Source organism: Triplophysa dalaica, chromosome 18 (genome assembly GCF_015846415.1).
Source record: "Triplophysa dalaica isolate WHDGS20190420 chromosome 18, ASM1584641v1, whole genome shotgun sequence".
NCBI classification, from domain to species: Eukaryota; Metazoa; Chordata; class Actinopteri; order Cypriniformes; family Nemacheilidae; genus Triplophysa; species Triplophysa dalaica.
This window is the reverse complement of record NC_079559.1, coordinates 10,865,927-10,890,694: the sequence shown is the minus strand read 5'-3', so window position 1 is coordinate 10,890,694 and position 24,768 is coordinate 10,865,927. Positions and strand designations below refer to the sequence as shown.

Here is a 24,768-nt window from a genome sequence, read left to right as displayed (position 1 = left end):
CAATCTTGAATTGAGTTAACTGTGCCATATTTAACTTTTTTAAACTATAGCTTTCCCCACTTTGATATATTTTTTATTACGTGCAGTGAAAATGTAATATTATAATACTCACAAATCAAGCCATTTGGCATCAAGTATAGGATGCAATGATGCTAGTGTAATCATACCAAACATGTAGTAGTCAAAGTGTTTTATAAACTTATGAGGAAGAACTTGGCCTAAACGTTTGGGACACATGTTCAGGGTCAGACTTGTGGCGTCGTGGGCTGACAAATTCTCCAAGCACTAGAGCATGACTGGAAATGCTGTGGTGCCATTCACTTTGACCCGCAGTGCATGAATTCTGGTTCACAGTCAATGGCCAGCCAATAGAGACTAACCTTTGACCACCGCTCTTATTGTGTTCAAACCTGCTTTTGTGTTTGAAAAGACATAGTAGTTCTGAAGTTAAATATACATAATTGTAGGATAAACACAGTCTGTAGATCTTGAAACATTTAATAATTCATTCCTTATTTTAACAGAAATACAGCAGTGATTACAGAAAACACAACAAAAACCACTGTAGAAAACATGTTTATTAGACAAATTATACACAGAAAGCTTTGCCACTTGTAACAGAGGCCTCAGTTTGTTCCATTTGAATAATATGCAACACATACAACAAAATAAGCCTATATTAAATACTGTACATTATACTCAGTTGAAAATGAAGTAATCCTGTACAATTCTATGTTTGAAATTAAAAATGTTACCAGGCATGGCAGGTTTTGCATGCTTCTTTTACTGAAAAAAACCCCCTGCCTCCTTTTCGATGAAGTCAGAAATCGAAATGCAATGAAGTGAAAATAATATGCCTTACTGTCGGAGAGACCGTGGAGAACGTCATGTAATGTGATAGTGGCTAACCGAGCTCTACGGGCTCAGATATAATACTCTATATCTTCTTTAATCCAACCAAAAATGTTCTGCATGTAAAATATACATTTTTAATGTCTCTTTATATCTCTAAATAAAAATCTTTAAACCGATACTAAATAAAAATTGCTCCTATAGTCTTTCAGTAATCGTATCTTAAGAAAATTACATCTAGAAGGCTTGCATCAAAACACTGCCGCTCTACGCACAACATTTGCGAATTAGTCAGAGGATAACAAACTGAAAGCTCATTCTAAATGACTAACATTAGTAAATATTAATACAGTTTATGTTAGTGAAAAGGATTTGTTCATTTTTCGTCCTCGAAATGTCATTATTTTTAAAACTCATACCACACCTGGATGGCCTTGTTTGAACAATTAGCGCTTAAAAAAAAGTTAGATAAATATCACCCCTTAACATTTACGAAATTAAATAGAAAGTGATTTCAAATAACCCCTCAAAACTGGCCACCGTACGGCGTAGTCATTACCTTGAGGACTAGCACTTGAAAAGTAAAAAAAGCCTCGTCTCCAAGGCTTGTGTTAGGAATTCTGTTAAAAATCTCGTTCTTTGATCTCCAAAACCTATGATGCACAGTTGCAAGCTGGTGGCATATACAATGAAGCTTTTCTACCGAATTTTTGAGTCCTGGAGTGCAGCTACAGTGAATACAAACTCCTGATGATTTCAATGATGTAAACCAATGTAAGATGACGGCACCGAAGCAACTTCAGAACTAATAATAATAAAAAAAAAAAAACTAAAACTACTGACAGCTTTAGACATTTTTTTGTTGTTGTTAAAACTCTCTGACTAGACACATTCCACGCATTAAAGATTTGTTATACTTAAGGTCGGAAAGAGACATTTAGTAGCATTTGATTTACCCCCTCCTTTGTAATAACTTTTTTTAAAGTTCAGTGAGTCTTTTTCACAGAGTGTCCTTTAAAGACTGCAGATCTCATCTTCAAGCAGATGGCAGAGAGGATGAGAGGCCCTTAGAAACAGTCACACGCTGTGGGACCTGTTGCAGCGGCGAGGCGGCAGAAAAAATCAGAAGTTCTGATCTCCACGGGTAGCCGCTCGGATAGACGGAGTATTGAACATTATCCAGCACTGAGATGAGCGTGAAGCGAGATTCGACTGACGAGTTATTGCGGGTCTGCGGAACACTTGGCAGAGTTAAAAACAAACAGTAAACATACCAACGTTACAACTTTTAATGCAGTCGTTGTTTTTTTTGCTCTTCCCACAAAAGAGCTTCAAAATGTGTCAAAAACTGTTCACAGGGGACATCTCCCGACAACCACGATGACAAAAATGATCGCTTTACTCCATCCTCAGAGTCGGCGAGTTCAGGCGAGACGAGCAACCTTCAATGTCAAAACCAAGAGAAAACATCAACCGAAAATGAACATTTGTATTTACATATATTTCTTTTGTGGGTTTGTTTCTATCTCGCTGGCCCAGGACTCCTGCAGTTTATATGGAGGTGCCCCTGTCCGGATCATTGCCGTAGCTGAAGTTGGGGGCCGGGGTGGGCTGATACGGGATGCTGGACATTGTCTTGACGGGGCTGCGAAAGAAGCCTCCGTTGGGGGCTCGCTGTCGGAAGTGCCCCCCAGTCCGGTGGTCCTGGACACCCCCGAAGGCGAAGCCGGCTGCCGCTTTGGCGGAAAGGCTGCGGCTAAGAGTCTGGATCTGCTCAGGGATGAAGGTGGTGGTGGTGATGTGCGTGTTGCGGAAGTCGCTGATCTGCTCCAAGGCCTGCCGGGCGGCCGGGAGGGAGTCCATGTCAAGGGGCGTCAGGTCGATGGAGGAGGTGGAGAACTGTTTGTGGGGGCTCTCATCCTCCGTGCATAAGCTGTTAACCCGGTGATGAAGGTGCTCCAGGTCGATCTCCTTATCGTCCTAAAAGAGCAAAGGGAGGGAGGGGAGTGGAGTGGGGAGGAGGGGAAAGTCCAGAGGAAGGATATAAGGAGGGAGATAAAGAGGAAGAGGAGGAGCGAAGGTTGTTAAAGGGTCAGAGAAGAAAAGAGGAGTAAAGTACCCAGGATGGGTTAGTAAAGCGGGATGGCCGTGTGACGATGTGAGGTGGTTAATAGGGAAAGGGGGTGAAGCGATGACGAGGAAATGAGGAAGGGTGGAAGTTGAGTTTACAGGAAGTGGGCACGTCAAGGTTTGGATTCGGTTGGCGAGGAAAAGAGGTTGAATGATGGTTGAGATGATTTTTTTAGTGGATGTACAATAAGCGTGATAGAGAGAGAGAAGAGGGAAGATACAAAAAGGAAACAGACTGAGCTACTGTAATAAAACACATCCATTCTTAACTATTACTAAACCTATACACTATGGTGACCACTATGGGATTTATTAACACCAGCACATTAAAGCCGTCTGTCACAGACACATGGATTGCTTATCTAAAACATCAAGTGTGCACAGCCTACTGAAAAGACCAGCATCCATGCTTTTACCAGCAAAACTTGTGAGGTAACAGCAGCATGGTCGAACCCAATCTTGCTGTTGCTTAAAGCACCAGCTTTAAAATCATACGCAGGTCATTTCAGCAGGGTGTGTGTATGGTCAAAACCTTTCCACTTTCAAGCCGTGTGTAACCCCTTCTAGCCAAATGGAAGCATGTTTTTTTATTTAGCATGTGTAGGTAAGTAGGTGTATTTTATGGATTGCTTTAAAAACACTCACAGTGATGTGGGCGCTGATATTGCGGCTGCAGCGAGCTCACAGAATAAAAGGGCGTCTTGTTTGTGGGCAGCGTAAAAGCACTTGTTTCCAGCCACCACCATTAGGCAGCCTATAGACCTGAGTAAAGAGGGGCAGGGGACTCCTGACTGGGGCGTGGGTTGGGGGCTGTTTTTGCACCAATAGAGGCAATAGGGGCAATAGAGGAAGGAAAAATGAGTGACGGATAAAGGGATTTGTGGGAAGGCTGTTACATGAAAGGACTTCTGCAGTGTTTTCTAGTTGAGATTAACATTTAAGATTTGAACAAATATTTATTTTAAGTTTTAAATATGTATTTTATTTTTAGGTTTCTGAGGAGCTGTTTTGACGCTTAAAGTGGGCGGAGCCGGCCATCGCCATTTTAGCAGAATAACACTCCCGGATTATCGATAATGGGCAAAGAGGTGGGACGTGGTTGGAGCTTGGGCACCTGGATGCTGAAACCTTCCCACTCAAATGCCAACGCACCTAATTTGCTGAATTTTAAGGCTTAGTAAAAGTTAAACTGGTAAGTTTAAATAATAAATCACCCTCCTCACAGCTGTCATGAAGGGTATAATTAGCTATATAAACCAAAATCATTTTTTGTACCAGGCTGGAAACATGTTTTTTTCTGCTGTAAAGTTTTCAATTTTAACATCTGGCTCAATGAGATTCTGCTCTCTTTTGGAGCCAGTCTCTAGTGACCAGTCGATAAATTGCAGTTTAAATCACTTCCGTGTTGGCTTCACGAGAGAGATCGGAAGGTTGCCGCTTGATTCTTATACTATATTTTATGATTAATGGACTGGATTTTCGACTAAATAGGGCAAATCTTGAAAATAGTACGCTGGATGTGAATACAAAATATAAAGGGAAATATAATTAAATATATTAAATAATATGTTTACACATATACTGTAGGAACCAGGTGGATATATTTTCATTATATGATGTTAAGTGATGTTTTTAACGCATTGTTGAATATATTGTAATATATTATCATAATTGTAATAATAATGTGCAATTCTCTTTATATTTACAATACACTACTGGTTAAACATTTAGTATCACTTGACGGTAAAATTTCTCATGATCCTAAAAATCTTCTTATCTGTAGGTGTATGTTTGAATAGATTTATTGCAATTGAATTCATTTATTATGAATGCTTTTAGTCACAATTGAATTCTCACAGTTACAATAGTGTTATTCTATGATTTTGATGGGTTTACAGTACTAAATAAAAATGTGGAAAAAATATGAATAAAGAATGAATAAGTGACCCTAAACCTTTGACCCGTAGTTTATTTATAAAATGACTTATTATATTAACTGCTAATACACAAAAATATATGTTCTTCGCATAAGGGAAATTAGGCACTTCCTCTTCCACAGCAGGAATATTATTTGCTAAAAAGTGAATATGCAAATTTACTTTTATTACATCTCATAAGTCAAATCTGCATTTAAAATGCACATGCATGCCCACGGCAGGCGAGTCTATTGAAAATGTACCGCACCGCAATCTGTGCTACAGGTGATTTCTTAACCTACGCGGGCTCGAGGCTTCAGAGTGTGGAAAGAATGTAGCTCAGTGCTGGCAGAAGACAGTTCGCGACGGAATGGCGAACGTGTGCCTCAGCTTGGAGTCGAGGGGCGTGGCACAGCATGCAGGTGACAGGTGATTGGAGGAAGGCCTAAGCGTGAGCATGATATCGGTCTGTGGCTCATGACATGGCTCATCTTGCCTCACAGCCGGTCCGTCTGCTTGCGTCTGCCGCACATGCGTGAGAGCACACAGAGAAGGCGTGGACGAACAACAAATGGCGCAGGCAAATGAGAGGATGGGAGAGAGATTGTATTCAGAGAGGTGGGGGAATGAGTAGAAAAAGACAATAAACAAACAATCAGCACATAGACGTCGTTTTTTCGTTTTTATGTCCAAGGAGCCAGATACCTGGAAGTGTGAGATGATAAAAATGGCATTTTGCATTTCTCTCCCACGCCCGCTTTAACCCCCTCAACACAGAGTACTTATCTATAAAACAAAATAAAAGTCGTTTCAGGCTTTGACAGAAGGACAACATGATTGTTTTTTCTTTTCTGAAAGAAATCAAACATTTTCTGAGGTCAGAGAAATGACTGATTGACACATAGAGCTGTTTGGCATTCGGCGGTCTCTGCTACGGGGGTCCCATGAGGTCCCTCTTTCAAATACCCACTGTAGCAGCAATGAAACAACTATGAATACAATATCAATACAATTTAGTTTTGTACATTTAGTGTTGTATATTGAAAAACAGCTGGGTGTTTGAATGTAGACCTCATACTGGGGTCTCGAAGCGCTGAGACGCCGCGGGACGCCAGACAAGCACAATATCAATGACACAGCAGACATCTGAGGTGAATAACTTCTCATCGTTTTATTTATCAGGAATGATTGAGACACACACTCGGCATGTGAAATGGATTATTCACACGTTAAACCTCTGATTCTCTGGACCTCGGACCACCCGCTCGTCCTCTCTGGATTGGCAGGTGGCGCTCAATAAAACACATCTGACTTGGGTTGCAAACCACGAATTCGTTACCGTGAGCTGGAACTCGTTTTGACGACTTGTCATATCAATTCATTTCAGACCAATTGCGACACCACAGGCGAGATCACAGAGAAACAGAGAGAGGAAATGAACACAAAATCATTCTACTGTTCTGCAAGGTGTCAAGAGATTTCACACAGAAAAGAGGAAGCAGTCAGGAAGAATTAAGAATGCATCAAGACACAGAGACACATCAACCAGAAATAAAGAAATTGCATCATGCTGAAAGATGGAAGACAGTTTTAAGGATGTGTTAAAATGGATGTTAGGAAAGAAAAGTGCTAAAACAAACACTGCAATAACAACTTCTACTGTTTAAAATCAGTATCTGGTCTGGTTTTCCTGTATTAAAACTTTTGAACATTCTGTAAAACCAACCCAGAAATGCTACATAAGATATTATACATACAATATTATGTGTTTTTAGATGTTTTTAGGCTGAATTCAGTGAATTTGTATCGCCATCTTATTAAAATTAGTTTGTCAACATTCAAGTCATAGTTAAAAAGTCTTCTTGAACATGATCTACAGAAGAAGCATTTGTATGTTTTACAGGATAACAAGACATAAATACTGATTGTGAAAATGTTTTTATTTGCAGTGAGAAATGTGAAAAAAACTGCTACCTACACTACTGTCTGAAGAGCTTTTAACTGCATAACCGAAACACATGTGACATGTTTGACACGTTTTACTGTTTCTCGCTGTCTACTTAGGTTGCTTTAAGCATCAACACTTTTAGCGCAGTGGAGCATGTGTGTGAAATATGCGCTTATCAGCATGTGTGTAAATATCTGTGCAAAGCTCTGCCAAGTTTCTAGTCTGATGGAAGTGTCTGGAAGACTGCTCTGAGGAATGAGCTCAGCTCAGCATGATCCGACCACTGGGGCAGAAAGGAGCAGGGTTCAAGTGTGCCTGCCAAAGCGCTCCAGTCCTTCGAGAGAATCTAACAAACTACACCATGATAACAGTTGGAATTAATAGGTTGACATGCATATGTGCAGGGTCCAAAATTAACGTTTTGACACTTTGGTCAATGATGGGTGAAGAAAACTTGCTGTTGTGATAAAGCACAAGTTTCAAAACATTTTCTTGCTTTTAATGTTTTACAGGAAATATTTGATATGTAAATCATCCTTGTCTCTTACTGTACTACAGCCATCTTATTATTCTTGCTGTCTAATTCCTATCTCACATTCTGGTGTGAATACTTATAAAATTACCCGCCAACTGGTAAGTAATTAGTTTTATTGAAAGCCTTATGTTGTAGCCTTTTTTGGTTAAAAACAACAAGCTTTTGGGCAAGTACATAAAAACATCAGTGTTCAAAACTTACCACACCCGGCTTCACAACAGTAAGCTTATAATAAAGAATAATCGATTGAGATGTCAGGTACTATTTTGTGAATAATATTAGTTTGACGTCATTTGACTTCAACCCATGTGAAGATACGTATGTAAACCCAAAACTAAAATGCCATTTTAAACATGTATGACTTTCTAAAATGAGATATTTTGAGGAATGTTGTAACCAACCATCGGCGATAAGCATTGACTTGCATTGGTTTATTGTCCGTGTAAAAGTGAATGAGTGTCCCCGTTGTTTGGTTACCAACATTCTTCTGTTGCGCAGAAGTCACACAGGTCTGAAATAGGTTAAATAAATAATGACATGAGCATTTTAAATTTGGGGGTAAACTATCCCCTTGAGTTCCCACTTAAGCACATCTCCAAACTTTTAGACCGCGGCTTTATAATATATTTACTTACCCAAGTATATTTAGTTCAATGTTAATTTTGGACCTTGCTTAAATGTAAAGCCAAATTAACAATTTGTTTCATCAGACATTTCGAGAAGGACCCTAACAGATGCACTACGCTAATTCTTACATGCAGATCATGTATGAAGTGACCCGCCGGTTACACACTGCTTACTGCTCTGGATGATGGCCTTCACAGCACCGGGGAAGGATGAAATCAACTCTGTTTTGGGGGGTCATAAGTAGCCTGCTGCTGACCCTGTCAGATAAAAGCTGACACATGGCAGGGCTGCTGGGGAGGAGGCCCATTGATCAAAAGCATTGGAGAGATCATTTTGCTTTGGTTTGTTAGGTGGAACGCCCGAGATGAAATGTTGTTTTTTGCCTGTGGAGAGCATGATGACACGTGGGGAGAGGTCAGGTGCGTATGCTGGGGTCGGGGGTGGGGAATGGATCTCGATCGGAGTGATGAGGGAGATTGTGGCGACATGTGGATGGGGATGTTATATCAGAAACAAACACGCACATGTGACAGCTGCAGGAGGCAACAAGGAGCAATAAGAAGTAACTCTTTAAATCAAAGCAAAGTTGACAACGTCAAACAGGTTAATTCACAGAGATATGAGCGTTCTGTCACCGCTTCATCTGCATTACACTGAAGTCACTAAAGTGTGGGATTGTTTGCTAACTAATGTTCGCTGGATGCCAAATCCCATATGCAAACTAATGTAAACTGAAGCATGGTAAAAACAAACAGAGCAAAACGAAGAAAAGAAAAGCAATACAACTGCACTATAAGAAATCAAATTAAAAGCATATTTATGACCTTGGCTGTGTATTTAGAAGCATTACTGTAAGGTTTAACGTACAGTAATTATTCAGATATATGTTGCTTTTATCACCACGAACACTTTCTATTACCTGTTTATTCTCTTTCCTATAATAGATGACGTGTTGGGCAGGCAATTGAGCAACACCATTTTTTTGAGAGGTGTGTTTATTTATTACTCCACACGACAAATGAGCGTGTGGGGAAAGTGCTCTGTCTGCTGTTTGTAATGCTGTCCGCCTCTTTCTCATTTTAGGCTTGACTGTTGGTTAACAGTCCTCTATTTCACTCTTAGGGAGAAATTTAGGAGAGATGTTGCTGTCACATTGAGCTTGATATTCAATACCAACTGGATCTCGTCTGATAAGTGGGGTTCAAACCAAGGAAGCTGGAAAATCTCCAGTTTATGCATTAAAACTAGGGCTTGTTATTATTTGATCAAATAATAATAATACATTTTAAAACTATTCCCATTCTTCAAAATGTTTTGAGAGAGTTTTTTGGAAACCAGAGCTCTAATGGTGCAAGATACTTATAAAAGGCGAATGATATTGACTTTATTTGTGTAATGGCCCATAGCTATACCTTTGATTGACAAACTCATTTGCCAGATCTTTTATTTTATTTTAAATGGGTGGCTGACAAATACATGTGTAAATGTGTCCTATTGTGTCACAGCAATAGGGGAGAAAATAACATTGTAGATAAATCTATTTTATGCTATTTATCTTATAAATATAAATATTAATAATATAAAAATATTATATTATTAAAGGAGTAGCTCAACTCATAGTTTGTCCCCATTGACTTTCCATAGTAGGAATAAAAAATACTATGGAAAGTCAACGGGGACAAATTGTGAAGTGAACTACTCCTTCAACAGTTTGCTGTCTACATTTTTGCCGTGTCACACTTTAGGAGATATATACAGTATATTTGTCAACTGCCCATATAATAAATGGCAAAAAACATTTTCTTTGAGTATACTGTATATTGAATAAGATATATTGAATAAAAAGCTCTGTCCTTAAATTATCGTTATTTCAGGGAATTTCTTTCCGTGGCCAATGTTTAAAAGACAAAATCCTCTCCCAGGACTCTCACCTCCTTGGAGGGCACTCTGGAGCCCTTTCTCCGTGTCCACCAGGTCTCCACCGATGCAATAAGACAGGACAGCACCACACCGGCCGCTAGTACAAAGAATACTCCCGCAAAACTGTGGATGTCCAGCGCGCTGCCAGTCTTCCGAGTGCCCACAGGAGTGTACAGGTCGCACGGGCTGTCCCGCGGCCACCACTTCAACTTCAGAATGTCCATGTCACCATTCTGCTGCAGCTCCAAGATCCTGAACACAGTAAGAGAATAGACACACGAGTCAAACTTTGGCTACTTCTGACTACTTGAAATCTGTTCATAGTCAAGTGGATTTTGATATTACGTGAAATACAGTATGGGTTTTTAAACGTGTGTGATTTGTTTGCAATTACATTTTTTTATATAGTTGGCTAAGCCTAATACAACAAGAAAGGTAAAGCAGTTGTCAATTGATTTAGGACATATAAAATAAAAAGAAATATAAATAATAACCAGTTTAGTAATGATAATTATTAAAACAAACTAAAAGACTGCAATAAAGCTTAACTGATTAATAAGGAGACAAACATGAACCGTCCTTATATCATTTTTGAAGTACAAAACTGGACATTTACAACTGGCCTAACATAATGTGAATTACAAATGTATTGTGTTGGGATAACACAAATAGACTGTGTTATGGCCTGAAATGTAATACCAGATTTTAACACATTCAGCTACATTATAACACATTTGCCGTGCCATTGAGATCCATGTATCACCCTATAAATAACTCTGAATGGTCCCAGTCTGCTCAGTGGCATCTGTTGCTGCAGTGGTGTTTATTTTTCTCAGCACCAGGGGGCAGTAAGTCTCCAGTAATACAGGCACACTACAGCATCTCCTGCTGCTTACCATCCTTAAAAATTAGCTTTGTGATATAGTGATGGCAGCCCGTACAAATGCCAGTCCGGCACCTCGAATGAGTAGTAATGAATATAGGACATCAGGTTCTGGAGAATTTGCCACATTAAATGACTGATATGGGATGCACGGCGTTCTCTCTGTGGCCTGACTGCAGTGCTTTAATTCACATCCAAACTGCAGCTGCAGCAATACAGCCATTAAAATGTTTAGAGAAACACAAGAATATTTTTCAATAAAGGTTGACATTTACTGTGTTTGAAAGGCAACTCCACATGTTTTCTTTTATTATTCGCGTCTTATAATAATCAAAATGAATAGAAAAAGGTTTTTTAAGGGTGTTGAACTTGAAATCACCAAATCATTTCAGAAAGATTCATATGGTTGAGAAATGTTTTTTTCAGATGTAACGCTGCCCCCATACGCTGCTTGCAATGCAATGAGTGGCACATTTCATGCCCGCCGAGATGTACCATAACAATTTAATATGCCGTGACTGAGTAAGCAAATATATAATCAATGTCTTAGTAATCTATACGGCTCACTGTTTAGAATTATTCAGCAGCATTAACAAAAGCTCAGTTAGCCTCAGTCCCTATTCATGTTCAATTTAATTACATTTTTTGCACCGCTGTGCATAAAACATATTATTCCAAAGCAGACTTCTGAACTATAGCGTTACGATACCTAATGAGAAAGCACAAAAATAACAATTATTTTTTATCAAAACTATTCCTACTTACACAAATGTTAATCTGAGTATTCCAATCAGTATTGACAATGTTAAAAACTGAAAAATGTTGTTTAGTTAAAAGATTCAAATACTAAAACAGACAAAATAAAAGGATGCAGATGCTGTGTGACAGATACTGTTCTTGGCTGGTGTTGGATGAATGTTATACCATTAAAGTGATAGATCTGTATTTTAAGCTATATCTGCACATGTTGTACATTCTCAGTGACGTTAGTATTTCCCATAGCACTTAACCACCGTGATGAATGGCTTCTGTGATGAGATGGCTTTTGTGTTGGGTAACATGCCTATTCCTGTAAGACCTCACGCCCGCTGGAGGTCAGATCAGAAACAACTATCACACAGAGTTCCCATGAAAAATTAGTCTGTGACATTTATGAGTGTTGCCGTGATGAAAGTCAACACACTTGATGGCTCAACATAGTGTGTGTTGGTACAACACTGTGATAACAGGTTACCTGGGATCGAAAGCAAGTGTGAATTTGAAATTATTTAGATTTGATGGCATCATAGGAACGGTTTCCCGGACAGGGCTTAAGACAAACTTAAATCTTAGAGGTGTCTTGATCAGAAACAACTTGTATATCTTATGATATATATCAGTGTGATTGTTTTATCTCAGGATTCACACAGGAATTTCTTTCCTGTATGTTTTTAAAAACGACTTAAATATTCTAATTTAACTTGCGTCTAGTCCAATCTTAAACTGTTAGGGAAACCCACCCCATATTGTTTAATTTCTCAAACCAGATGATCAAAAACTTGAGTTAAGTGAAAGTACAGCAAAACTGTTTCCACATGTGCTTCTACATTTTGCATATCTAGCCAATTTAGTCCCAAAAATTAAAATTCTGTCATCATTTACGCACCCTCAAGTTGTTTCAAACCTGTTAAATGTTGTTGTCTTGCTGAACACGTATTTGGAAGAATGTTTGTAACCAAACAGGTCTGGGGCACTATTGACTACCATCGTAGGAAGAAATTTACTATGGAAGTCAATGGTGCCCCAGAATTGTTTCGTTTCCAGAAATTCTTAAAAAATATTTCCTTTAGTGCTATACATAACTAAGAAATCTTTTATTTTGAATAGGTTTGAAACAACTTGAGGGCCTTTAAATGATGACATCATTTTCATGTGAACCATCCCTAAGTCAATAATATGTATAGTAAAAAGATGTACCTGTTTAACTGCAATTCTCTCAATCTCAATGTCTCTATAAGACACAGCAGATACTAAACTAAAGCATTAAATTCAGCAGCAACTTATTTTTATCACTGTCTGACCTTTAACTGTTGTTTATAGACATATTTTTTCGGTAAGTCTTTTAGTACAACATATTGCTTCAGGTCAAAGACTGTGTTGTAGTTACAGTGTCTCTTCACGTGGAGAATGACCATAGTTCATATTACACTGAAATAGATTTAATTTGCTATAAAAGCCTAGCCGGGAGCTAATTTTAATGTTATGAGAGCTCAGATTTAAAACTTGCAAAAATGGAGGAGTAAGAAGTATAATTGTTTCTATAATGTAACAAAGCAACAGTATTCAGTTAACATACTCAAGAATACCCAAGTAAAAGACAAATTGCCCCGAGTAATACATCACAACCCTGCTAAAAGAAAAGCGCATCCTATTCTTGTCACTCTTCAAGGGTATACATTAAAAAGCCAATTTCTAACCTTATGGTTTTCCAGCAGCTGGTGCTGGGCAAATGAACATCTATGGTGCTTAAAGAATGAACACCCTGGTGTTTTTATCAAACTCGGAGCGATGCGATCCACAGGCATCAGCAGCAGGCATTTCTCCTGCGAGAATCAACTGTCCAGTTTCGCCCTTGAGTATTCACCACATGTTTGTCTTCTGTAGACTCGGGAGAGAGTGACAGTAGACATCTCAGAGGGAAGCAGATTTACCTTGTTTGTTGAGAAGATAAGCCCTTGATGGCCATATGCTGAAAGAAAGTTGCTGTAGATTTAAAGAAATTGGAAAACTTTTCTGCGTGTTCACTCTGGCTAAAGTCCCGACCGAGTTTCTCCGACTTGACATTTTGTTCACACGACGTCTCCCTTTGCCTGCTCCTTTTTAATAACTTAGCGGTTCGGGCCTTTTTTCCTCATAACCGATGCCACGCTCGTGCTCACCTCGAGATCTCTGCCAGAAACAACAGCTTGACAACAGTAGATATTTTATTTGTTTTTATTCCCTCTGCTCCCGAACCGAGAGTGATAAATAAAGAGCAAAGGGGATTGAGGATGAATAGAGAGAGATAAGTGGCGCGCCTCCTGAAAAGTTCTGCCTGACAGATTTGCTAAAGCAAAAGCAAGCAACAAATTCACCTGCTCTGTTTTATTTATCCTCCATTCTTAGGTTGACCAGCGGCTCGGCTGAATGGAGTTCCACGTTTCATATCGGGGACTAGTCCAGATGTTTTAGTTTAACCATGACAAGCTTTCATTTGAGACCCTGAGCTTGTATCTCTCTCTCTCTCTGTGTTTCAGCTGCGGTTCAGTTTTGTTCTTTAGGGATCGGGCGGATGGGGATTTGCGGTTCTCTCTTCAGGCCTGCCTGTCGTGTAGTCTTCTCGCTCGCCTCTCGGGCCCTGCGCACTGACTCGAGTGTGGACTGCTGGAGCTGTTGCTATGACAACCAGCTGCGGCAGAAATGATCACGTTATTAGATGTCTCTGACTGCGGGCAGACAAACTACTTGATAAGCGCTGGGAAAACATCAAGAGAAAGGGAGAGGAGAAGAGAAAGGCAAGCCTTCTTATGCTTCTGAAATACAAAAGGATTTTATTCTCAGTTTACAGTATAATTTTGAATATTAAAAGGGTGCAAAAGAACGAAAGTGATGGGAAAAGTGTCCGTCCAATAAATAATCATTTCATTTGAATCTAGTCATTTATGTTTCTCTTTCGCTGTGAGTATGTATATCTATAATTTTACAGCAAAACATTTGACGACATATCTGCTGATGATATAAAGTACGTTAGAAAGACATGATACTGTCTGTGAAATTTCCTTTGAAGTCTCAAAATCAAATTTTTGAACATCCAAGTAGTCATAGCTAAAAAATGTAACGTATGTTTATACTGTAAATAGTAGATTACCTTTAGATTTGAGATACAGTATTTAAATTGTATTTATAATAATGAAATGAATTGATTCTAAGTACCGAAATGAATACTATTATTGACACTAGATTTTATTACTTTGAACAAAATACCCTTGAGGTTGGCTTCTGTCTTTGACATGGCCATACTCAGTGAATATTTAAGATATCAAGGTTGTGTTTTCACATAATGTTCTTTATATTATGTAGAATGATTTTATTAGAAAACACTAAATCACAAAAAAGCTTTCGCTGGGTTTTAACAGGAAGGGTTACAAACTCATAACATCACAGGAATAAAAAGTACTCTTCGATTTTTGAACCCTAATATATCTTCTGTTCTCTGACGCAGGAACATTCACTTTCATTATTGTCATAATAATATATATACATATATATTTAAGTATTTTCGATTCTCCTGGGCTTTTCACGGGTTCAGCTGTCAGCCAGTGGGCTATGCGGAAGAAATCTGCTATGTTATCATCACATTTTTACCATCAAATCTGTATTGTGGCCTTACGCTAATGATTTCAGATGGACAAGGAGTCCAAAATGTCATGTGTTCCCAGCACCATTTGCTAAGGGACCGGCTTTTGTGTAAACAGAAGACATGTGGCCGTAAACACTCTGACTTGGGTATGTGCCCTGAGGAGCAGAAGCAGTTTCACATCGGTCCTGTAAATTGACTAGCAATGTAGACTGCAAAATGTCAGGTATAAGTGGAGCTCGCTGTGGTGTGTGCCATTTTAAATAGGGTAATTGGACTTCACTCATTGTCTTGACTCCTCTAATAACTCATGAGTCTTGGCTACCTGTACAAAACTCGCCTCTATACAGTGCTAAGATGTTGTTATGTGGTTGCTAAGGTATTGAGTGTTTTAAGCACGCTGCTACAGTATGTGGCGGCAAAGAAGATCTGCGTGGATGCTAGGGTGCTCTTTGTGATTTAGTGCTCTTTCTATTTAAACAAAGTCTGTTTTTGGAAGTCATCAACGCCATGTTTGCAGCAAGACCTGTCATAGCAAGACAACAAACTTATCAACTTAAATAGAAGACAAACACCTAAAATTGCTAGCAAAAATCTCAATGAAATCGCATATTAGTGACAAACGATTAAACCTGACATCAACTGTACCATCTTTATTGTTTCCTAACTGTATGCAAGCGCCTCACAAGACTGTAGAGCTCCACCCCAGAATCATTAGTCTTTATCGATTGACCATTGACTCTTTTTACTGGAAGGCGGGATTACCTTTCACTAGAGCAGCCATATTGAGCGTTGCGTTCTCTCCCTATTCATTGTAATGGCAGTGGCGCATCTTGTTTATATATCTATTTTATGATTATAATAATGCTTTGTATTAATTCACAATTTGTAAAGAACACAATGATATTGTCAGGAACCACTGCTGTGCATTGTAATGTTGGGTTCCCATAATATACATAATAAAAAGTTAATTCAATGCAATGAAAATGAACTAAGATTAATTACCAGGACAAATAACATGCCCACTGTCCTGCTTTTGTTGGTATGTGTTGTGTTGTGACACTGACTAACAATAATAGCGTTGCCTTACACATATAGTCACTAACTGTTTGTTTTTACTCCTGCTATACATATCACATCTAATCATAAAGAGTCATAACCTGACTCCTGATATTATGGCTTCACATTCATTCTCTTTATAATAATCTCACACACCACGTGTGAACCAGCACACCGATCAATATTATGAAATATAGATCGCAACCTGACATGAATTGCACATGCGTGACCGATTACAAACTAAACGACACACTACATTAACTCTATGAACAGTAAATCCTCATGCTCGAATTGGAAGCACAGGGCATCAATCAATGCATTTACATTCTGCACATCTAATAAAACTTGCACACGAGCATATGCACTCAGTCCCCTGGAAACAACAGCGAGAAGATGTCTGTGGCTTTAAAGAGAAAGTCATTGTTAAAACCCTCAGATTTTAAACAGAATCACTACAATATGTCTGGCAGACAATGTAAGTGATTCTGATGCATTTCGCTGCAGTTTATATGCTTCTTACTTTCACTACCTTTTCTGTCATTTCAGTGTGAGCATTTTCATTACTTCTAACTCCTAACGTCTTAACTCATGCACTGCGTGCATTTGCGTGCATTTGCATGCATTTGCTGCTGTGTTCAGCTGCTGACTAAAAGTAGAGGGCGTATCGACTTTTCAATCAACAATGGGAGCACCGCTCCATGCTAACTTCTTTTTCTCAGTTAGACACTGTCCTGATATTTCAATATAACAATTTCACTCCGAGCGAGATATTTAACACGGTGTGGATCTCCATTCAGCTCCGCACATCTTAACAGCAGAGCAGATAAACCGTTCATGCCGTTAAAAAACGTACAGTATGATAATACATTTGATCTCCACTGGTGTTGTATCCACTCCGCAGTGCAGAAGTGACTCTTCGGTGAGGTAAAGTAGTTTTCCTTTCACTTTTAAATCCGAGCTCCATTGACTGGTAAAATTTGAGAGCCCTTTTAAAAACTCTCCTGTAAATTTAATGTCAAACTTTATTTTTATTGTTTCAGGAACTACGGGGAGCACTGTTCAAATTGGTATAATTTTATTAAAGTCAGGGGTTAGGACCGCTTAGAGCTCAATATTGTCCAAAAGTAATGTAGAGAAATAGATGTATCTGTCAACTGGTAGTCTGCCTAAATAAGGACCACAAAACAACACAGTAAAACATAAAAACAATATAATAATGAAATAAAGCAATAACAATCTCGCCTAAAATTACAGAAGAAAGACCAACCATTTGTGCTACAATTTTATGCTAATATATATAACCATATAGACTAGAGTCAAGCATTTTTTCTTATCTTTTTTTACCACCATGTCAGTTTCTATGGTTATGTTCATGGTGAAAGATGTGTTTAATAATAAAAAAATATATATATTTTTTTCCCTAAAAACAAGACTACATTTGGATTAACTTGATTTAAAAGTGTCAACAGAATAACATTTCCACAAAGTTTCTAAAGGGCTAGAAGTAATAGAGTCTAGTTGAATATGCTTAAAGTCCCGTGAACTAGAAGTTGAGATTGTTTTTACTTCTGTATTCACACATTTCTGCGTGAATCTGAATATCAACTGTATAAAATAGTGGGTGTGGCTTGTGTTTTCCATTGCAATTTGGTTGGATGTAAAAAAAAAACTGGTGTTGCATTTTGAAATGAACCTAGCAGCAGACTGAACGTTAAAGGGAGGAGTTAACAGATGCTCCGCCCAAGCCATCTAACTGACATCGGAGGTGGACAGGCACTAGAGGATGTTAGTGCATTTTTAGATTTTGAAAAATGTACACATTCCTTCAAGGGTTTACACATTCAAACAGCAAAACTGGCTCAAATATTGACATAAATGTGAGGATATTACTAGAGATGCATCAATATTTTAGCCATGTGATCAGGACCGATAAATCTTACCAATTAAAAGAGCATAGGAAAATGCAATGAATTTGTGCTCTGTATATTGAAAATGTTAGGACACATGACCAGTTTGATACTCAATTTTTATAGTAATTATATTTATATATATATTTTTTAATCTTTAGAATCGGTATCTGCAGATATCACTCCGATGAATCGGCTACTGGTCTCGGCAGATTAATTTTGTATCAGTGCGTCAACAGTTGTTATAGTTAATTGTTGAGGCACAACATATATATATATATATATAAAAACTCAAATAAAAACGCAACTTGTATAGCAAATAAATAATCAAATAAAAAATTAAAAAAAATCAAACGAAGATAAAAAATAAAAGCCTAATCAAAATAATAATAAAACAATAGAACTGAACTACAATAACTCTACAATAAAACTGCAAACAGAGCTGTATGTTTGTCCAACCAATGAAAGTTGATATTTTTACAGTTAAGTTTGGTTATGGCATAGTACTAATCAAATTTTAAAAAACAATTTGCTATCGGTCTGTGTATCTTTTGGTCCTTTTTTTAGTTTGAACTTTAATAATCGGGAGTGATAAAACGGCACCATCTTCGTATTTCATTCAAAAAACGAGAATTCGGCTTGATATTTTGTTTTCAACTTCATGGATAAAAAAACGAATAAACAACTTAAAAACTAGTTTTTGACATAATGGCGGTATGAAACGCCCCCTTCTGCTGATTGGCCAATCAAAGATCATCTTCATTTGTCCCTCGGTTCCTTGAATGAACAAAATAAATAGTGCTCCGCTGCAGTACAGTGGAGATTCCTTGCTCTCTTTATACAACCGTCCACAAACCGTACAGGGCAGATTTTAGACTGGATTTTCTTCGGTGCCAGCTAGCGCATTTGATATAAATAAATATCACAAATATGAATGTAGTCGCATCCGCATTTTTCTAGCTCTGCAGGGTTAAATCTGCGTAGCAAAGCTCCGCAAGACACTGGACTGCAAGCAGATTAATATACTTATTTTATTTCATTCAAAATTCACTGTGTTGGTGGTTGTAGGGTTTACACATTTTTTCCAAAAGTTTGCTTCTGTGTACATTCCATCAAGTGAACCAAGATGAAGTCAAAGTTTTGTTGCAAGACGGAGCTGCGCGAGACAATGGATTGTTTTTTGGATGAACAAAAAGTGAATATGGCGCCGTTTTTTCGCTCCTGTTTATTCAATTTAAATTTCAAACTCAAAAACAAATAACCAAAAGATACACGGACCGCTATCTTTCGGGATTTTAAATTTTGGAGTGTTTGTTTAGGGTCCGGCTGACGAAAATGTTGATAACTAGATGTAAAACCTACATTTTCTTTATTCTATATTAGGAATCAATTAATCCTCCTAATAGCATGGCCTTGTAAACTAACGGTACTAATGAGCGTGTTAACCAAATGTTTATATGCTCTCCTACTTGTAAACTGCTTTGGATTAAAGCGTCTCCCCAATGAATAAATGTTAATGCATATACAACACAGCACAGCTTTGAGTGCCTTATAGCTTTTATAACCGTTCGGAAAAGATTCAGTCTCAGTTACATGCAGACAGAAAATCGTTCTGAAAAAGCACTACTGTTGCAACACCATTACTTATACATATGGTTCAGAAATGTTTAATATACGGTACCTTTGAGAGAAGATGTCCCTGTAGGGACTTCCGTGCTGCATCGCGATCCCGTAGCCCCTGTCAGCCACATTGTTGCTCACAGTGTTGAGCGAACAGTCCTCATCATTAATGGCCACATACTCCAGCACAGCTGCGTCCCACACAAATGCAAAACGCCCGTACTTCACCTAAGAGGATGAGGGAAAAAACACAAGCTTATGTACACAAAAGAACTTGAGAATTTTAAGAGAGAGAACAGTAATCACATTCAAAGTAAAACAGGCCGGAAGAGAGGCGAATGAGAAGGAGGAATTCAAAACCAAATCAGGCGAGAAAAAACTGTCCATAAATAATGCGTCCAGGTGCCGAGCATATTGGTAAAAGCGGCTGGTCTACATAAAGCTCTTCGCCTGAAAAACAATCATGTCTGGATTATATAATATCGCAGCAGGGCCCTACACCCTGTTACCCGTGATTGTTTATTAAGTATGGCTGAGACGCTCTGCTCAGGCACTTTTTATGTCTTCTTCTAACTTAGTTTGCAGGGTCACTGTATCTCAGTTTTATTGCTGGCAAAATTGGTTCAGCAGAAAGGATTGTTGCATTCAACAGACAAGACAAGCCTTTAAATGCTTACTATCTCTCCTGCTCTTCCAGTCAAGACTCATTCATTCAGTGGCTCCAGAGTACTATCTCTCATTCGCGTTTTTCCACACAGAAACTGCAACTACATAAACAAAAACGGATATTCAATTTCGATATCCAAGATGATGTTCTGTGCCTTGAGAGAACATTTCAAGGTCTTATGTAAAAATCAATGGGGCGATAATGGAAACCGGACGATTTATTTTTGAATAGTGAAGATATTATGCGGCCCAACATCCCAGCGCGTATTTTTAAGTGACTTGCAGTTAACTGTTGTTGTTAATATACGTATGCATATTGTTCGTTTTCCTTTTTTTTTCGATTGTATGTAGTAGATACAGTATCTGAATTTCCTGCAGAAACATTTTCGCAGTCTTCTCATGAAACATTAAGGCATTTCAAAACTGCACCAGGACAGACAGAGATCAGAGAGTGTGTCTCAAGAGCAATTGCTATTAAACGAGTAAACATCGTATTCCAAAAGCCCTGCCAGACGTAGCGTGTAACTACAGGTCAGCCTGCGAATGCGCTGAAATGGTTAGTAAGTGGCTGTTGGCTTTAGAAAACACAGAATACTGTAAACACTGAAGGGTTTATTTTTGATAAGGGGAGCAGTTATATCACTGCGACAAATGCCGGCACTTACAGATGTGAAGAAAACCGACATCTGCGCTGCAGGCGCACATTGATAACTCACCCTTATTCTGAATCTCTATACAAGTGGTCACTTTATTCGGCGCTGGTTTTAAACTATAGAGAGTTTTGAAGCAACAACATAAACGTTACAGTGCATGCACGCGTTTGTGGCCCAAAGTTAATTTACGGTACACATCTACAAAGAATAGAGTCCCTGTAGATTATTTCTGTAGATTGTTACGTGATAAATAACACGTAAATTACATTAGCTAGCAAGTTAAAAGCATGTCTAGCCAGTACTATTTTGGGTTACCAGGAGAAAAAAACCTAACTTGGATTAACTTAGATGCAACAAACGTTACACGACCCATTCAACAAATTATTTATTTAATATAATTAATATACAGTAAAATTCAACACAATTATTCTACATTTAAATATATATTAAATAAAATTGTAAGTTATATCATTGGCCAGTTGCCTGACCGATCAACAAACACAGAGTGGAGGTAAAAATCTGCTTCAATACTGTATCTCACTTGGTTGAGCATTGAATAAATAGTGCAAATGGAAAACACACTGATAAAAAAGGTAGATAGTATGAATGCACTATAAAAGTGTCTGAGAAAATGCATTACATCAATCCATTCATCTATCCAAACCTTCATCTAAAGGGTCATGGGAGGGTTGCATCTTGGGGCACAAAACAGCTATGATAGATGGTCTGTGAATCACAGGGCCTGAATGCATAAAATAAAATGAAAACATGAGAATAAATCATGGAATACTATCTTACTGAAATACATGTTGACTGATTATTACCCATAGGACAGAAATGACAATACAAAGACAAACGGTGCTCAGATCTTTCCAAGATACCAAAGACTTAACAACAGAGCTGTGCTGAACACTCATACACAGTACCACCAACTGCATGTATTTTGACAAATACACAAAACAAATCACAAAGATCTTGCGCAGAAAATAAGAACACTACATTGACAATAATAAGGTAAAGTAGAGAACGTTCTGTTCAATTTCATACCGGATGCATTTTTATGCAACAAAGCTGAAAAGCAGAACAAACTTTGGGTGGTTCAACTGCATAGCATACAAAGTGGCTGTGATTTTAATTGTGTCATGCTTATGCTATCACATTGTTTTCGGAGGAGGTATCAAGCAATACTCTTCATTGCCTTCTGAAAACAGGACACTGAGTAAAAATCAACGAAAACTTTGGATGCGTGCTGGAAGTGTCTATGATGGCCTTGTACTTTCATTGCCTTGGGAAAATGGCAGCGCTCTATAAAACAGCAGGATTCCTCTGATATTTGCAGAGAAGTAAAGCTCTGTTGTATAGAATGAATCACAGCTTTTATTAAATCGATATCTTTCGAAAGGACACAGCTGCATAATTTTGACAATGTACTGAGCATGTTATTTTTTAACTTTATTCAAAGTTATCAGAGTGAATCATGAGCATGTTAATGTTGTTACAGCTCTATTGTGGACTCGTCTTTAATTTTAAAAGTACAGCTTTTTTAGAGACAACTTCATCCTCAGAGAGAAGTACATTTATTTTACTGTTGTTCTTAAACACAGGCTAAAAGGATGAATACGGTGAAGCTCCAAAAATGTCAAAAACATGATCAAATACTTCTGAAAGTACAGCAAAGTTTCTTTTTAGGCCCATGTTTGTTAATGGTTGAAGTGCAGTATGTGTAATTTAATTTACCTTAATTTAATTTTCATCTCGATCTTATAAACCAGATTTGATTGTCTGTTAAAGATTTCTGTATTCATCTCACTGGATTTAAAGTGGACGGGAATTTTCATCTACACATCCTTTAGATCAGTGGTTCTCAAATGGGGGTACGCGTACCCCCAGGGGTACTGCAGGGGGGTACGTGAGAGAAACTGACATTTAGGATTAAATAATTAAAATAAATAAATTATGATAATAGTATTTTTATATGAAATAAGGACTACACAAAGATGCAAAAAAATAAATTAATAAATTTAGATTTAATAACTTTTTTTAATAACTTAGATATAAAAGTTTTTCTCTCATTTCACTGAATTTTAAGGTAAAATGTTGTTGTCTGGTCAAGGGGTAGTTGGCTTGAAAAAATCATAAAAAGGGGTACTTAAGCCAAAAAAGTTTGAGAACCACTGCTTTAGATGAAGTGCAGCCTGTAACCTACATATCTGCCAACTCGAAACCTTAAAACAGTTTTCTTATTAAATTTAAAAACTACTTGATTTCCCATCTCATTTCATGATGGGCTGGTTGGAAAAATCTTTATCAGGTTAGACTCTAAAAGGTCAGAAGCACGAGCCGCGTTAAAAACTGTACTCCAGAGTACCGAAGGAAGCGACTGCCTCATTCTGATGAAGGAGGACATTCCTGCTGAGTGATCATCTCCCAGGACAACATCGCTGAGAGCCAATCAGCTTTGTCCTCGGCTTTCCGGCTAAGACTTCTTCAAAAGGCTTCGGCTCAAGGTCCCAGAGGCTGTTGCACCAGCTCTGAGACTTTGTACATTGAACAGCCTGACCTCCATTAAGGACGGTTTCATCCTGTTTCAGGGATTGGCCTCCAGTGACAAAGTGGGCTCTCTCGTTTCCATCGACAGAACTTTTCATTAGATCCATTTGTTTAAAACCTTCAAACTCTTGCATTTTATCTTTTAACCCGTGATTGCGCCCTTGCAGACACTCAAGTGAATACAAAGTGAATCGCAAGCTGTAAATGTTTATATACAGTAATTGCTGGTATGTCTCTACTGATTTTGCTCATATCAAAGCCAAAAAAAGCATTAATTCAAACTCCAGTGGAGCTGAACAGCAGAAGTCAAAAAGTTCATACTAAAATATAAATACTTTGTACTTTCTTCCTTTAGAAATGTATCGTGAAAAGAATACAAATAGTGTGTATTACTAAACTAAGGTGCACATTTCAATTCACTGTGGTTCTTGGGTTAAAGGAATAGTTTACCAAACATGAATATATTTTCATGATTTACTCACCCTCATGTCATTTCAAACCTGTATGACTTACTTCTTCAAAACTTAAAAGAAGATATTTTGAAGAATGTTGGTAAACAAAGAACATTGGCTCCCCATTGACTTCCATTGTAAGGACACAAAACAACAGAGACATTTCTGAAAATATATTTCAAAAGTTATTCAGAGTTATTTACAGGTTTTGAATGACATGAGTGTGAATAAATAATGACATACATTTTTTGGGGGGTGAACCATCCCCTTAAACTCTCCGACTCAATGATCCGTTCACAGCAGTTCTTCAGTTAAACTCACTGACTCAATATACTTAGAATATATATATTTATAATAATACAGAAACGGTAGGAAATGTATTAAATATCTTCATAGAACATGATGTTTACTTAATATCCTAATGATTTTTGGCATAAAAGAAAAATCTGTAATTTTAACCCATAACCTGTATTTTTGGCGATTACTAAAATGTTTCCCGTGCTACTTAAGACTGGTTTTGTTGTCCAGGCTCACAAATATAAAAATGAATTGTTATATTACCATCCACTAGCTAGACTGATAAATAAACATGGACCAGAATTAACTTCGGGCCAGGGACGTATCCGACAAAACTGTCTATAAGCAATATAAATGTTCTTTCAAATGCATGACTGC

The 24,768-nt window shown here is 38.0% G+C and overlaps 1 protein-coding gene across 4 annotated transcripts in view; it reads right to left on the bottom strand.

Annotated features, from left to right (window-relative positions):
* Positions 1–563: 563 nt before the first annotated feature.
* Positions 564–24,768, bottom strand: part of grid2 (glutamate receptor, ionotropic, delta 2) — a 319,512-nt gene continuing 295,307 nt past the window's right edge. The window contains exons 14-17 of one of the 4 annotated variants that reach the window (XR_008909529.1): positions 19,834–20,000; positions 9,940–10,180; positions 5,604–5,684; positions 2,694–2,832 (exon numbers count right to left, since the gene is read on the bottom strand). Coding sequence is in view for 2 of the 4 variants with exons in the window: in XM_056773228.1 (XP_056629206.1) it covers positions 2,404–2,832; positions 9,940–10,180; positions 19,834–20,000 (837 nt within the window). In the remaining 2 variants the exon portion in view is untranslated. Of the gene's footprint in view, positions 2,833–5,200; positions 5,421–5,603; positions 5,685–9,939; positions 10,181–19,833; positions 20,001–24,768 lie in introns of those variants that run through there. The other 3 variants (XM_056773229.1, XR_008909530.1, XM_056773228.1) reach the window with 3 other exon arrangements.